The sequence below is a fragment of the Hermetia illucens genome, chromosome 4 (assembly GCF_905115235.1).
Source record: "Hermetia illucens chromosome 4, iHerIll2.2.curated.20191125, whole genome shotgun sequence".
NCBI classification, from domain to species: Eukaryota; Metazoa; Arthropoda; class Insecta; order Diptera; family Stratiomyidae; genus Hermetia; species Hermetia illucens.
In genome coordinates, this window is record NC_051852.1 from 29,263,639 (window position 1) to 29,278,246 (window position 14,608).

At 40.3% G+C, this 14,608-nt stretch overlaps 1 protein-coding gene across 2 annotated transcripts in view; it reads left to right on the forward strand.

Moving 5' to 3' along the window:
* The window catches only part of LOC119653408 (mitogen-activated protein kinase kinase kinase 11), a 55,172-nt gene extending 42,242 nt beyond the window's left edge, over positions 1-12,930 (forward strand). For both annotated transcript variants that reach the window (XM_038057973.1, XM_038057974.1), the window contains 3 exons: positions 5,695-6,073; positions 6,132-6,499; positions 6,565-12,930. In XM_038057973.1, coding sequence (XP_037913901.1) covers positions 5,695-6,073; positions 6,132-6,499; positions 6,565-7,457 — 1,640 coding nt within the window. In that variant the 3' untranslated portion in view covers positions 7,458-12,930. The remainder of the gene's footprint in view (positions 1-5,694; positions 6,074-6,131; positions 6,500-6,564) is intronic.
* Positions 12,931-14,608: the final 1,678 nt, after the last annotated feature.

The window sequence follows — 14,608 nt, forward strand, 5'->3', positions numbered from 1 at the left end:
CCTTTTAGCACGGTCACAGTTAATATCTCAAATGTCCGCCTGTCGACAGCAGTTGAAATTCACTTAGATACGTGAATCCTTAAATTTTCCAGAACAATTTCTACAGTAGATGGTATGATATAACTCAAAAGCCTGTTTTTATCCCAGCATTGTGGAGCCATACGCTTGTCGAACCAATGTGTAGGCATTTTCATTACCAATTATGCTGGCGAGCTCTGACACCTACATTAGGAGCTCTTAATTCAGTCAATCGAATTCAACTAGTACCTCGTAATAATTCTGTACCGTTTAGTGCACTTTCCTTGACCGTTTAAGCAAATTCGATTGGCGCGGCGATTCCAGTTTCCCACACACATTCCTCTACTGCCAATAGGACGGCGTATAGTTCTGCCTGAAATATGATACCTGTTGGGTCAATTTAACGAACATTCATTTATATTCCGGGCTCCTGAGGTAACTTTGGGCTCGGTGGAAATTCTCCCATTTCCAACCCTTCCCGTCTGGCCTAGCCTCATTCCTTATAAGCCGTAAACATAAGACGAAGATGGCGGGAACTACAGTGACTCTGAAAAGCTGTTTTGGGATAAGCTCCACGGTTGATTTTCGTATTCTAATACTAAAGCCTAATTTAGAGGTTGCTTGTTCAAGAAGGCATTCCAAAAATGATCGTTTAGTCGATTTAAATCGTTGGTGGGTTTGGTTTTCAGAATTCGGATGAAGTATACTTTTACCACCCACCTTTGCGTTGTGAATTTTAAGATTCATCGAGACATTTTGCTAGTTTGGGGAACTAAAAAGGCACATCTCATCTTCAAAGTTTCTTTAATGCTGCTGGTTTTCATCAGCGTTGCTCACTCAATTGTAGTAGTTGATTTGGTATGCTCGGGCTTGATGAGACGGGGGTGAAAAGGGGCATTATCCTTTGACCCAGACTTTTTTGGAGATTGGAGTAGACATTTTTGAGAATCGTTTATTCCATTAGTTTGGAACTACCCCAATATAATAACCTATTAGAGCAATCCAATAAAACTTTGCCATTGGGATATTAGTTAGCTCTAATAGATGCTCCACCAATATGTGCATCCTGGTTGTAGGGGAAATAAAAAGCGGTTGTTTATCACAGTAGACTTCGAAGTCACCATGTAAGAGGGGGGGGGGGCTTGTATCTTCGATGATATATTGTCAAACTTTATGTTGGGATTTTAAGTCAATAATATTATTGTTCCATGGTTTTAGGGCGAAAACTTAGCCAAACCGAGTTTTCTACGCTACCGTATTAATCAAAACTTTGGATCATCAGACGACTGCCACCGTTTACACGTAAACATCTTGAAGGATACCTTTGGATAAGTCGTGGTACAAACTGGGGGTGGTGCCTTGGCCGAAAGAAATTTTATACTGTCCCATGGGCAAGGTTGTCTTCATAGCAGATCGGGCTGACTGAAGTCTCGTACCCGTTATTTTGACAATAGGATCTTACTTTGGCTTCTTTATGACGGCTGAGTTCCTGATTTGACCCATTGAAAAGGATTAGATCCATGGGAGCCTCCAGTTTTTTTCACTTTCTAATAACCAACCTAAATGAGAAAGTCATCTCTTACTAACTGAAACCCTGGGTCTATAATGGCTGTAAACATTATTCGTCCACAAATGCCGGCATAGGAAAATAAATGTAAGTACGTTTCAAATAATGTCCTTGATTATAAATTAAATATTAAACTTGACAACAATATATACTCTTGCTTCGCATCTTCTACGATCCATACTTACTAAAAATATCTCGTCTTTTAAACTATTCACATCCCGCGGTTGTCTTCACTTTTCATCGTCTTCAATTCAAATGTCTATCATTGCCTGTGCAAATAACCACCTAATCATCGCAAAGACTATAATATTTAATAGCCAAATAAAGGATAATGCGCTACTTCAATATAATTCCTTCTCAAACATTCTAAATTTTTAACAAGTAATTTTGTGACAGTTTCCGACCCCTGAAATAGAACTCTAAATGCCCCTAGAAAGATGGTGACGGAATAATGATTAAATCTAGACGAATTATTAATTGTTAAGTCTCTGTAGATTTAAGCACATTTTGCAGGACACTTAGTTTATTATATCCATTTTCTTAATTTCATAATTTTATATCTCAGTTTCTGCGATTTTTAGTTTGGCCTACACAAAGGATAAAAGGAAATTGTAGAATTGCTGAAATTATTGTTGACGATATAAATTTTCTTTGTAGAGGAAAATCGCAGAAAAAAATTCATTACCCAGAAAATATAAAAAAATGTTTAAATAATTTGGTTGTGGTTCCTTATTTCAGATTTATACTTCTTAATTTATTAACTTTCTCGGCAAAATGAACGTCATGCTGTTTTTGTATAACCTTAGTTTTAAAGCAGTTCCCTTTTTAACGTCTATAAATTTAAAATATTTTTCATTTATTTATAAAAGGGTAAGTCAAATATAAACGGGATGTGTCAGGTCAGGCCATTTTTCCAGAAATTCGGTTTGGCTCTTGTCACACCGCGGTAGCCATTTTGAATCTTATTCAGTCGATGGAAGAGCAATGAGTAGGCAAAAGGTTTCTACTTTCATTGTACAACGGATCATTATAAAACTTTTTTTAAAAAAAATTGAAACCTTCAGAAATTGTAAACTAGTTAAACAAGCCCAATTTGGAGATGATACTTTCCCTTAATACCCCTGGGTGCAAATGACACAAACATTTTTGCGAAATCCAACATATGGTGGAAAATCAGTTATGATCAACGTCCCCGAACTCATACCTCAGCAGAAAATATATTAGGTTGTTGTACATGAAATGGCAGATTTGGTACTAAAATTTGAAACGGCTGTAAAGCTTACAAAAATTTATTTAATTAATCAAAATAGGTGCCAGTCGATTCAAAACACTTCTCCAAGCGAAATACAAGAGCATGTATGCCAGTTTCTTAGAAGTCAAATTTTCAGGTGTTGATAAAATCGTCGAAGGTAATTTTGGTGGCCTCTTCATTCCTAAATTGTTTATCCGCCAAAAAATGATCCAAATGTTTAAAAAAGTGGTAGTCGGTTGGCGAAATGTCCGGTGAATATGGTGGATGAGGCAGAGTCTCATACTGCAATTCGTTCAACGTTTGAACCGTTGTTCTGGATACATGAGGTTGTGCATTGTCGTGAAGGAGTATCACACCATCTCTGTTGACTAATCTCGGCTGTTGAATTCTCAATTTTTGGTGTATTTCCTCGAGTTGGGCACAGTATTTCTGTGCATTTATCGTTTCTCCAAGTGCCGAAAAAGAATAGTGGATAACTGCAGCTGTAGACCACCAAACAGTCACCATTACCTTCGTCGGATGGAGGCTCGGTTTCGGCATATGCTTCGATGACTCATCAGCATCTAGCCATTGTGCTGATCGGCGACGATTTTCGTATAATATCCACTTTTCATCACATGTCACTATTCTGTGCGAAAGGGGTTCGGTTCTGTTGCGGGAAAGTAAAAGTAAATTTCCATTCGAAGCGCCACGTTCTGCTCCGTAAGGGCACGCAGAACCCACTTGTTGTGCTTTTTCACCTTTCCAAGTTGTTGCAAGTGTTGGAAAACTGTTGAATAGTGTACGCCCAGTTTCTCTGTAATGTCTCACTTTGAAGGTTTATGTCACCTGACCGGAATCTTTCGAACCACCGCCGTGTGGTTCGTTCGCTTACTGTATCAGTTCCAAATGCGCTGTTAATGTTCCTAGTCGCCTCCGCTGCTTTATGACCGAGTTTGAACTCATACAGAAAAAGATACGTTCTTGGCTCTTTTCCATCCTTTTTTCCTTTTTATTCACCGTTATCACAACAATAGTCAAAACTGAAACGATTCCTTGATTAAATGTAAGAGTATTTATACTTCATTATCCGACACCAACAGCGCCAACTGGTGGTGGTTTGATACACCAAAATCGCAACTTACTTCACTTGATTGCCAAATCGACCATTTCATATGGAACAACCAAATACTTGGAATAAAAATAAAATTTTTGGAGACGGACATACACCTTAGCCTCAATGAAATTGCTTCTTCAATTGGTCTAAGTCATATTCTATAATCAGGGAGGAACCTGACTTCTCAAAATTCTCAGGGCGATGGTTTCCTTAGCTACTTTCATCTGAATACAAAAAGAAAATGACTCTTTGGACATACACCAGGAACTTTTGGCCTGTTTCGGTAATAATAATCAAAAGACGACGCACTGCGTCCTAAAAGAATTATTATGCTCCTTTACTGGCTATGGTATACCTACTAACTACAGTATGTCAAGCAAGCCCATTACTGACAGGAACTGTATTATGTACCCTATTTCTGGGTATTAAGTATTCTTCCAGGTGCCTCAACCTACCTTGCACAGGTGTCGAGCACTGTTTCATCAACCTCCTCACAGAATCTATCGCCAATGTTCGTAAACATCCCCAATTTCCGCAGGTGATAATTTAGCTTGCAGTTACCAGTGAGTATTTTTTACCACGATTCGGAGCCTCTTCTTGGCAAGATTTAAACAATCTTTCGAGCGCTTGAGTTCGTGTCCTCCCACGAGAACCCTGGATTGTTCCATTCTCAGTACAGTTCCCCCAGCCGTTCCTCTTCGTTTTTCAGCGTCATAACCATGGTCCCATTTCCGATGACTCTGGCCCATATAGCAGCGTCCCTGCTCCTTCCCTGGCTAGCTCGCCCACTGCGTCATTGCCTTCTAACCCAATGTGGCCTACAACTCAGGGTACTATTATTCTAACGAGACCGGCATAACGCTGCCGCAACAAACGTCAGAATGCAATAAACTTCTTGTTTGCCATTAGCTTTAGACTTAATATTTATTTTTTTATGATGACAAAATCAGGAAAGCGTTTAAAATCCTATAAAAAATGGTACTAGAAAAGTAAGAAAAAATTAAGATCATTCATATTTGACTGACTCTTGTATTACTAAAATAATTCAGCATTTAGACCCTCTTTTGAAGAGGTTCGCGCTTTTACCGCATGTTTTTTTTAACACTTGTTTCGTAAGGCTTGTAGCGTTTGATAAATTGAAGGGTAGAACAGTTGCAATGATAATTGAGGGAGGATTGCACAGGAAAGGTTTTCATATGTTTTGCGATGTTCGATTTATACTACCCAGACAGACTGTTTATACGACACAATTGAAAATATCTAACAAATTTCTTATAATCTCCGTTGGTCCTGACTGTAGGCGCAGGAAATATTGGATAAAGTGATTTTGACTTTACACTCATGATTTTGACTTTTATACTAAAATTTATTTTGTGTGAAATTTGCTTGGACTTTATTTGATGGTCCACTGGTTTTTTGGACTTTGTTTGACCAATCATTAGTTTTCTGTTGAAAATAAACTGACTTGAAGATATTCCTCGAATGCAATTACAGCATAGAATAGAATCAAACTAATTGCACTCGTTCCATTGTAAACTGATCAACATAAAACTAATTTTACCCCCACCATATCATCCCGAAAGTATCACAAAGTTAAAAGTTCCACCCCCATATGAATATTTGTTTCTTTCTCTCTTTTTCTTCCACTTCATGCCCACCCACACTATTTGCATGTGTGTGTCTCTACCAATTCTAATATGGAAATTGCTGCTGCCTGTGTGCTACTAAATATTACAAACAACGTCGCAAACAAAATCATAGGTTACAATAATCAGGATGAATGGAGTCCGCCAATAGCTTTAGGTCCCGAAGTGCCACTTTGTTCACCAAATCTACTACTAATGAATCGATTCACACCGAATATACCGATGCCGACGTTGTATTCGGGCGACTATTATCGAAAACCAAAACTATCAGTTATTGAAATTTTACTGTATAATATGGCGGCCCTCCTTGCGGGTGTTGCTGCTGGCTATGATGTTCGAATGTCGAATGTTTCGCCAGTGCATCCAATGCTGCAACCGCCATCTATTCTAAATAGTATGGATGTAGCCAGTGAGCCAGATGAGAATGAGTTTGCAGCAACGAGTGATCGAACGCTTGGAAGGAATACCTACCATGGACCGACCAAGCATACTAGGTATGAGCAAGGCAACTCCTTTAAATAGTTCAATCGCAATAATTCATTTATATTTCAGGCCGATGCTTACTGCAATGACTTTAGTTCCGGACGATACGCCTCTGAGGCACATCGACTCACCGCAACACTTTCTCCCATCGACAATATCAACCACTAGTGGTTTAGGTTCAAATTTCACAACAAACACTTCAAGTGGGCTATCTTCTTCGTTAGGCGGAGTAAGCACACTACCGCCAACTCCTTCCCCACGACGAAAAACTAGTGTATCATCGTTCACGGATAATAATACTAGTGACTATGCAGAAAGAGATCATCTGATTCGTTTGGACGGTCGTGCACCGATTTATGTGCCTGGAGATTACTTAGTTAGACAACATGTTCCAAATGTAGAGAAAGATTCAATGCAGTATGGAAGCGGCTATTTTGGTTAGTGAAACTTCCCTAGTTTTCATTAAAAATCCATTAAAATTCTTATTTATACGTTGTTTTAGGCTCAAATTATTTTCCCTATCGACCAGAAGTTAACATGGCATACGAGCGGGACTGTAAATCGTATCCAGACTACTCAACCGAACATCCACGCTACCACCCCGAATACGGCTACGAACAACCACGACCGGCGCGTGTCCCTCAAATGGGCATCGCAGCTGGACATCGACGAACTCTTTCGAATATATCTTCGCAATCTAACATTAATCAAGCTTTTCGATCAGAACCGGACGAATTGACATCTCTGTACGACTTCAGCCATCTGAATTTAAGCGATACACAGCGTAGAACAGAAAGACCAAGTGCCGGACCTGTAAATAACTTACAATATCCAAATGTAAATAGAATACGAGACTACGAAAACTTACCATTCCACCAACAAAATCATCACAACTACCCAAGTGGAAGTCAGCCAATGCCACCGACGAGTGCGCATAATTCCTACGACCAATCCGTACTGAATAGCCCTAACAACCTAGCCTTCGAACACGGCGGCTTATTAGAACAGACGCACGGCAATAAGCTGCGTTCAAGCTTGAAAAAGTATTCAACGTCAAGTCAAAAAATCAATACATGCAATTCAGATGCAGGAACACCAACAAATCCTACTCCTCCGGATTCACTGACTAGTGATGACAGCTCATACCTTAGCGCCAAAGAATCAATTTCGTCACAACAAAGCCGAGTTAGATTTAGTCCAGATCAACAGCAACAGCTTTATTCCTACCCGCATTTTTCACCACAACAACAGCAATCGTTACTGCAGGCAAATAAGATCGCTTTCGACTTGACGAATAGTCCTTTGCCACAGAATCATTTTAGTTCAAGTAGCGCAACAACTACCCCCAATAAGAGGATGTCACGAAGGCATACTGGAGGCGATATGACATCCTAGCAGTTTCTCAATGTGAATTATCCAACGAATCGGTGGCATGGAAGACGCTCTCTTTCCGCACATTATGAATATAAGCTGTAAAGTGGATTGATATAGTGTAGATAGATTACAGACAGGTGAGCTATTTTAATTATTTGGAAGTTGAATTTATGCAGAACATTGTGGATACAATACTATAGTTCTATAAAAGCGTGTGTGCAGCAAGTAGGATTGGAATTGGTTGATAGAAACGCAGCAAATTCTTCATTGTATTTTTGGTGAAAGCAATTCGCATTTGTGGGAAGGAATATTATGGACTCAATCCACGTGCTTCTCCACAGAATAAGATCAAAATTCTCCCTGGAACTCCTTTTTATTTGTTTTTTATCTTATACAGGTCACTTGTGAGGTATAGCGCGTCAACCACACCTTCGCGCCACCATTCGCTGAAATACTCTTCAACTACCCCTAGGACTTCCCGCGATCCCTTCTTGGAGCGACCTCCTCGCCGTCTTGAGAAAATGCGTTCTACTGCATAGCGTAGTAACCAATAGAATTTTCGCTCCTCCTTAATATGTGACCTATCTACTACCACTTCGGCCTTCCGATTATGGCCCGACCATGTTCTTCGTTGCAGCATGAAAAAAGTCATCGATGACAAGATGCAACCCTGGCCGATTTCCTTTTGCACTCTGAGATTGTACCTCGATACAGCACGTAACATTTTACGCCATCATATGTCGCTCTGATAATAGCTGTCAGTTTCGCCGGAATGCCCCTCCGGTGTAGAACACGCCAAATACAGTCCCTGTTCACGCTGCCAAAAGCTTTCCTGAAATCGGTAAAGCGCAGGCGAAGCGAAGATCTAAACTCCCCGCACCGTTCCAAGATGATCCGTAGGGTGTTGATGTGGTTAATGCAGGAGAATGGAGAACGGAAACCAGCCTGCTCTCTGTCTATAAAGCTTTCGAGATGTTCTTTGATACATTTCAAGAATTATTTTAACTATTATCTTTGCGACGGCAAGTAGCACGCTGATATCTCTAAAATTGTCACACTCAAAACAGGTCTCCTTCTTTGGGATTTTAACGATCATCCCCACTCTCTGAATTTCCGTACGAGTGGAATTGACAGAACTGCAGGTGTAACGATAAATAATCTGCGAGAGACAATCGAGCCCATCGGCTTTACCCGCTTTGAGTGCATTGATGATTGAAATGATTTCTCTTCAGCGAATGTGATACGTTTAAGAGCCAATATGAGGTGTTCCTTCCACTTCTTCAGTTGCTCGTCATCGTGGATAAAGAATCGACCATTAAAGTCATCATTCTTGAAAGAACCGTACCAACATCTCAAATTCAGCGGTCCCCTTTCTCCGAAAGTTTCATGATCCCACCCTTTGAACTGTATTCCATACATTGCCACTTTTAGTCAGCATTTCATGCCAACTTTAATTCATGGAATGGCATAATTTATAGTAACCGAGCTTTGATTCTTGTAAACTTGTGTTTCCATTTTTATCCAATACAATTGAAACTTTCAGACCATAAAACAAATGTCTGCGGTAGATGGACTTCTAAAGAAAACTCTTATAGCCTCTTGTAGCCGGCGAATTGTTTATTGCTAAAAGGTAGTATCATAAACCCATATTCGTAAAGCAAGATAAAAATGTTAGTTGTGTATCTTGCTCATCAAAGGAGATATGAAAGGAAGCATCCTTGAAGTCCAAGTGAATTAAAAACTGTTGGAGCTATTAGCATATAAATCTGATACTCAAATGGAACCAGAGAAGGGTAAATGTCAATTATTAATTCAATTGTTCAGCCAAAATTCAAAAATGACTTCTTCAGCTACTTCGTTTTTGTTTCCCTTTTAACATCATTCTTTTTTGATAGGAAGATCTGTATAATGCCTTCAAGTTCAGCACTCCAGATTCCTGTTTCGAGGCCTCTCTTACCTCAAGCTCAATACCCTGGAACCGTTTGACACATTACATCAGGTTAAGTCTCTTCATTTTATGAACTTACGGCCCGAAGTTCAGAAGTCCTCAGTTACTATGCCGTCTGTCCTATAAATCTTCGTCTTTTTCGCTTTAAGAATGCCTCTAGTGCAAGAGACCATTCAGGCTACAAATGTTTTCACTTTAATATGATTTCAATTAATTCGCCTTCCGGCAGAAAAGCGATACATAACACGATAATATGAGGGTCATCACTAAGGAGCCCTTTGCACGACCACCGTGATTTATGGATCTTGTGCAAATAAAACGGAAGATATCCCTGCAAGCTAAGTTATAAGGTTAAGTAATAATCAACCTCGTCATGCCTTCGGTAAAATTATAATACAATCTTTGATGAATCATGTGACCCATCCACTCCTCGACTCGCTCTCCCAGGATTATTGCCTTTGGCCTCCTTCTGATAAAGCGACTCCTTCCTTGTCATCCATACCTTTTCGAAAGTATATAGATCTTGCTCCCTGGTGCAGAGAGCGATCAGAATAGGTGGCTGGTTCCTAGACAAAGTGCTAGGCGGACATTACTCACACTAGGTGTTCAGGGTACATCTTATTGGAAGACCCCAGCCCGCACTTTAGAACCATAGAGAAGAACGAACTCGTCCTTGTTACCAAAGAATGTCGGGTCTTTGACATTAGCCATTAGTTGGCTAATTGTAAGTTCTTTTCCTCCACGAATTTTGTGGAATAAGAGGCGGTCCCTTCAGTAGTCGTGCAATATAACCAGTATAAAATATGAAAATTATTTTCCAACGCTTCAACGCCACTCCGCAAAATCGGTGTGCAATTTTAACCATATAGTCCTGGATAAAGTTTTCAAAGTTTCGTTTTAAATCCAGAAATAAAAGAAAAATTTTATCTCGTGGATCTCGAAAAGCTTGTCATTATTTGGATAAAGTCGGACTATTCTTTGGGTATGACAATGCACGTATAACGACAGCTACGCAGATGAATCGCTAGTTAGGGGATGTGATGATGAATTAACCAAGGAAATGGTATTTGCAGTTGCATTTACTTTCGCTAGAAGCACCAGAAATGTACCCATGTGATCCAAGGTTTCGTCATCGTCAGAATCTTTGCTATTCATACATCCGATTCCGCAATTCGTCTTCATATTGCCAATGCAGTAGAAAATTGTCCGCTGGAAAGAAACTGATTGAAAATTCAGGCAAGAAGTGGTTTAAGCACCTTTCTTGCGGATAATATTGGGGATATTGCTTGGAACGACGTGTTCTTGGTAGGATTTTGCTTAACTGATTATAAATGCTTGAACTGAGTGGAATATGTGGAAAAGGCGATTATGTGGGTAGAATGGCATACACATTCCCAATCTGGAATATGCATTATACAATTTACAAGTTCATAACTTCACATTCAGATGATCTTCCAAAACAAGCAAGAGACAACCATCCTTCAAGTTCACATGTGCTCTGTAGAGAGCAAGGCAGAATTTATCAACAGTACTGAAAGTTGTCCAGACCATGCAGTACTTTTGTTCTTTATTAACTTATTGGGAGATTGGTTGCGACTTTTGGAAGATGCATCGCTTAATGTGTTTGAAATATATCGTTTTCCTTAGAGAGCTAGCTAAAGCTGGGTAATTGCAAAGGAAATGTCTGAAGGCATTTCCCCTTCTCCACAATTTCTAAAATGCAAACCGCATTTGTGTGGGTGGCTCAAAGGCTCTCACAATCGGGTCTTGCTATACTATGGACAGATCGTCCTTGACTTACCGCAGGTGGTGAGCCTTTGTCATTTCTCCATAATCGCTTCCAAGAAGCCGACTGCACTGGCCGAATGAATGCCAATAGCACAGCTCCATCAATCCAATCCGCCCACCCGCCCATTTCCCTCTATGTTCCTATGACTTTGAGACCAGAGGAACGTGCCCACCCAGACAAGACTTCAGTCTCTGCACTGCCTCATCAGCCATCATCATGATCGCTCGGATCATGCCCCAGCCATCGACTGGCCGCCAGAGAGAGCAACACAGTGCCGGTCTTCCAGTTTTCTTTGTTGCAAAAACCACAGCAAAATTTTTTAAAATTATCTTTAATATCTTAAGAATCACATAGTAAAGTTCCATCTACGAAAAAAGACAGTTAAAGCCTGAATGGTCCCTTTCATTGCTCCAATTTAGGTGCTGAAAACTTCAAATGCATTTTTCTCAAAACAACAAATTTCAAGTCTGCCGGAACGATATTTCAAACAATATTTTTTTCGTGCATGAAATTTTGCTACGTGATACTTAAGGTTCTAGAGTGGGTTTCCCCCTTAGTATGGAGGCCCAGGGAAGGAGATGTAGTACATTTAAGTCGTCTGTCGGGCAGGATTGCAGCGTGCCAGTAGCACCCGCACACATGGTTCTTTGGTCCTTTTCAGCTTGGCTTTTTCGTATTTCTTACGAACCACTCTTGTAGACATAGAGGGCTGTACAGGCCTTTTTAACGATCAGTTCTATGTTTAGTCTTCAATTCAGTAGAATCCAGGAAAAGGTCGGTTGTAGGCTCACCTGGAGAGCGGAAGAGTTCTGTATGAACGAGATGAATACTCTCCTGCTTGAAGTCTTACCTAAATGATAGATTAAGTAGCGTCCCCTCCAACAGTTGCATTTCAACTGCTTGCCCTCATCTGGATTCCTCCAAGGTTTCATCCTTGGTTAATTTCTATTCTCTTCTCCATTAATGACTTTCCTTATTTATTTACTTGCCCCTATTTTCTTTATCGAGATGATTTGAAACTATTTATTTTTTGTTGTTGATTCGGCTGTAGAACCAAATCGCTTCAAACCTAAACACTCTGGCTCGTTGGTGTACACAAAATAAGTTGGCACTTAATGTTAGCCAAAGTTTCTCGTCAATTTTCCCCGGAAGTTTTCTGTCTCGACACCTCTTTCAACTTATATTATTGGATTTCCATTACTTTCTCTTATAAGGATCTTGTCGTGAATACTCGAATTAATCTTCACGATCTTTATATCCTCAGCCGAACTTAAGGCAGCTATACACAATCCGGCATGCCTGTGAATTAACCCCTCTATTGGACTGAAAACACCATACATGTACCGACAAGCAGGACGGCACCATCAGTTCAACTCTGACCGTGCAAGGCATTGAGACGTAAATTTGAAAAAAAATTGTGTTTGAACATTTATTTATGGTTCCTAGCGATGAAGATGCAAAAGCAATTCTCGCTTAAGAGTATTTCCTTTTAAGTGAATGAGGTTCCTTTAATTCTCTTCAGCGGAATCGAAATATGTATACGGAGAATTAAAGGAACCTCGCTGTTGTCGGTTGTGATTTTCCTGGTGATCCTTGATAGGAGAAGTTGTCAACGATTTCAAAGATGTTGTAATCTTCCATCTTTATTATTCTCGTTTGACCAGTGCGATTCGATGTTGTTGGTTCTGTCGCTTTCGGTGCTGACGTTGCCACCATATATTTCCTTTTGCCTTTATTGATGTGCAACCCAAGATCTCGCGCTCATTACCGGCTGCTCGATTTGGATGAAAGCAGTTTGTACGCCTTCCCATAATGTCGATATCGTCAGCATAAGCCAGCAGTTGGGGTGCCTCTCGCATTTACCTCACCATCACGGACTACTTTTTCCGTTGTTGATGTTGAATGATCTCGGTCTTATTAATTTCGTCGGAATACCGAATTCTGGCTAGCTTGTGTGAGCTCTCACCTGATTATGAGATGGTATTCTAGGTGGTGTTGTTATTCGAGCCCGAAGCACCATGCTAACGAGATAGTTATAAGCTATGGGAGCCAACGTATCGCCTGAATACGAGCTTCGTCCCTACTTAACTGTTAAAATCTCCAAGTATGATTTTGATATCATACCTGGGACAAGCTTCGAGGGTTTCTACTATGTTTCTACATTTGCCTCGCAAGCGCAGCCGCTGGCTTATATTTTCAAAGCCGATAACAGGTTTCAATTTTTGGCTGACTAAGAAACCTACTCTGAGCACATGGTTTACTGGGTCGCCACTGTCCAGCGCATCTCTTGTTACGCTGTTACATCAGCGTGATATTGAGAGCGGGTATCGGCTAGCTGCTGGGCAGCATTCGATCTGTACAGGGAGCGCACGTTCCATGAGAAAATGCGCAAATCGTTATTCCGTTTTCGTTCCGTTGGCAATCCAGTTCTTTTGTAGCTTCGTAACAAGTTGTTTCCGGGTAGGGTTGTCAGCCCCACCCAACCCCCAACATGGAGAATCAGTTAGTACAACCGGGAGACCTCATCCCTCTCCGTCTGCAGCTTTTCCTTAAGAAGAAACTCCCAGCGGTCTCCACATGGAAATGGATAAAGGGTTTGGTAGTAGAGCTGTTGGTGTTGGTTCGCCATCGTTTCTCAGGTTTTATGTTCCATGGTGGGCGAAAGTGGACGTCCTGACAATATATGCATATACATTACGTGCTAGGTACTAAAAGGATCAATGTTCTTCAAATGTTTTTATATAAGAAATACGCAAAACCTGAAGCATCCAGTTTCAACTCGACATCGTAACCAAACAACACCGACTACAACTTATTTGTGTGAAATGCAAATAACTGCACATGCACACACTAATTTCTACGGAGTTAACTTCCATGACTCGCACTCATAAACTTTGAAATTGAATGTTAAGGGTGGTCGAACTAACTCCCTTGTAGTATCTTGACTGCTGTGTCAGCTCCGATGAAGTTCGACAACACGATAATTTTGCCATTAATTAGAGCGGCGTTAGACGACCATTTCGGTATTAGTCTTTTCTTCAATCAAACTGATGATGCAAATGCCATGACTGAGAATGAGAACATTTCCTAAAATTGAAGATATAATCTGTCAGTCTGCTGTGGTGGAGCTAGTGGATTAAGACTGATGGGAAACAATTTGTGGGAACCCGCTCTTTGCATGACGCCAAACTGATCATGCAGACGTAATGGTTAATAGACTGATTAGCCAGACTGACAAATATTTTCTGAACTTTTGAATAACACCGTGGATTTGTAAAGCATGGCTAATTCATTTGTTGATGCGCTCTGCAAAGAAGGCAAAAGTGGGGCGAAATATTGACCAAACCGAAAATTGAGATGCTTTCACCAAAAAAACAATCAATTGATTTATGGTTCCATTAAGGTTTCAAAACTATGGTATTGTCTATTATTTAT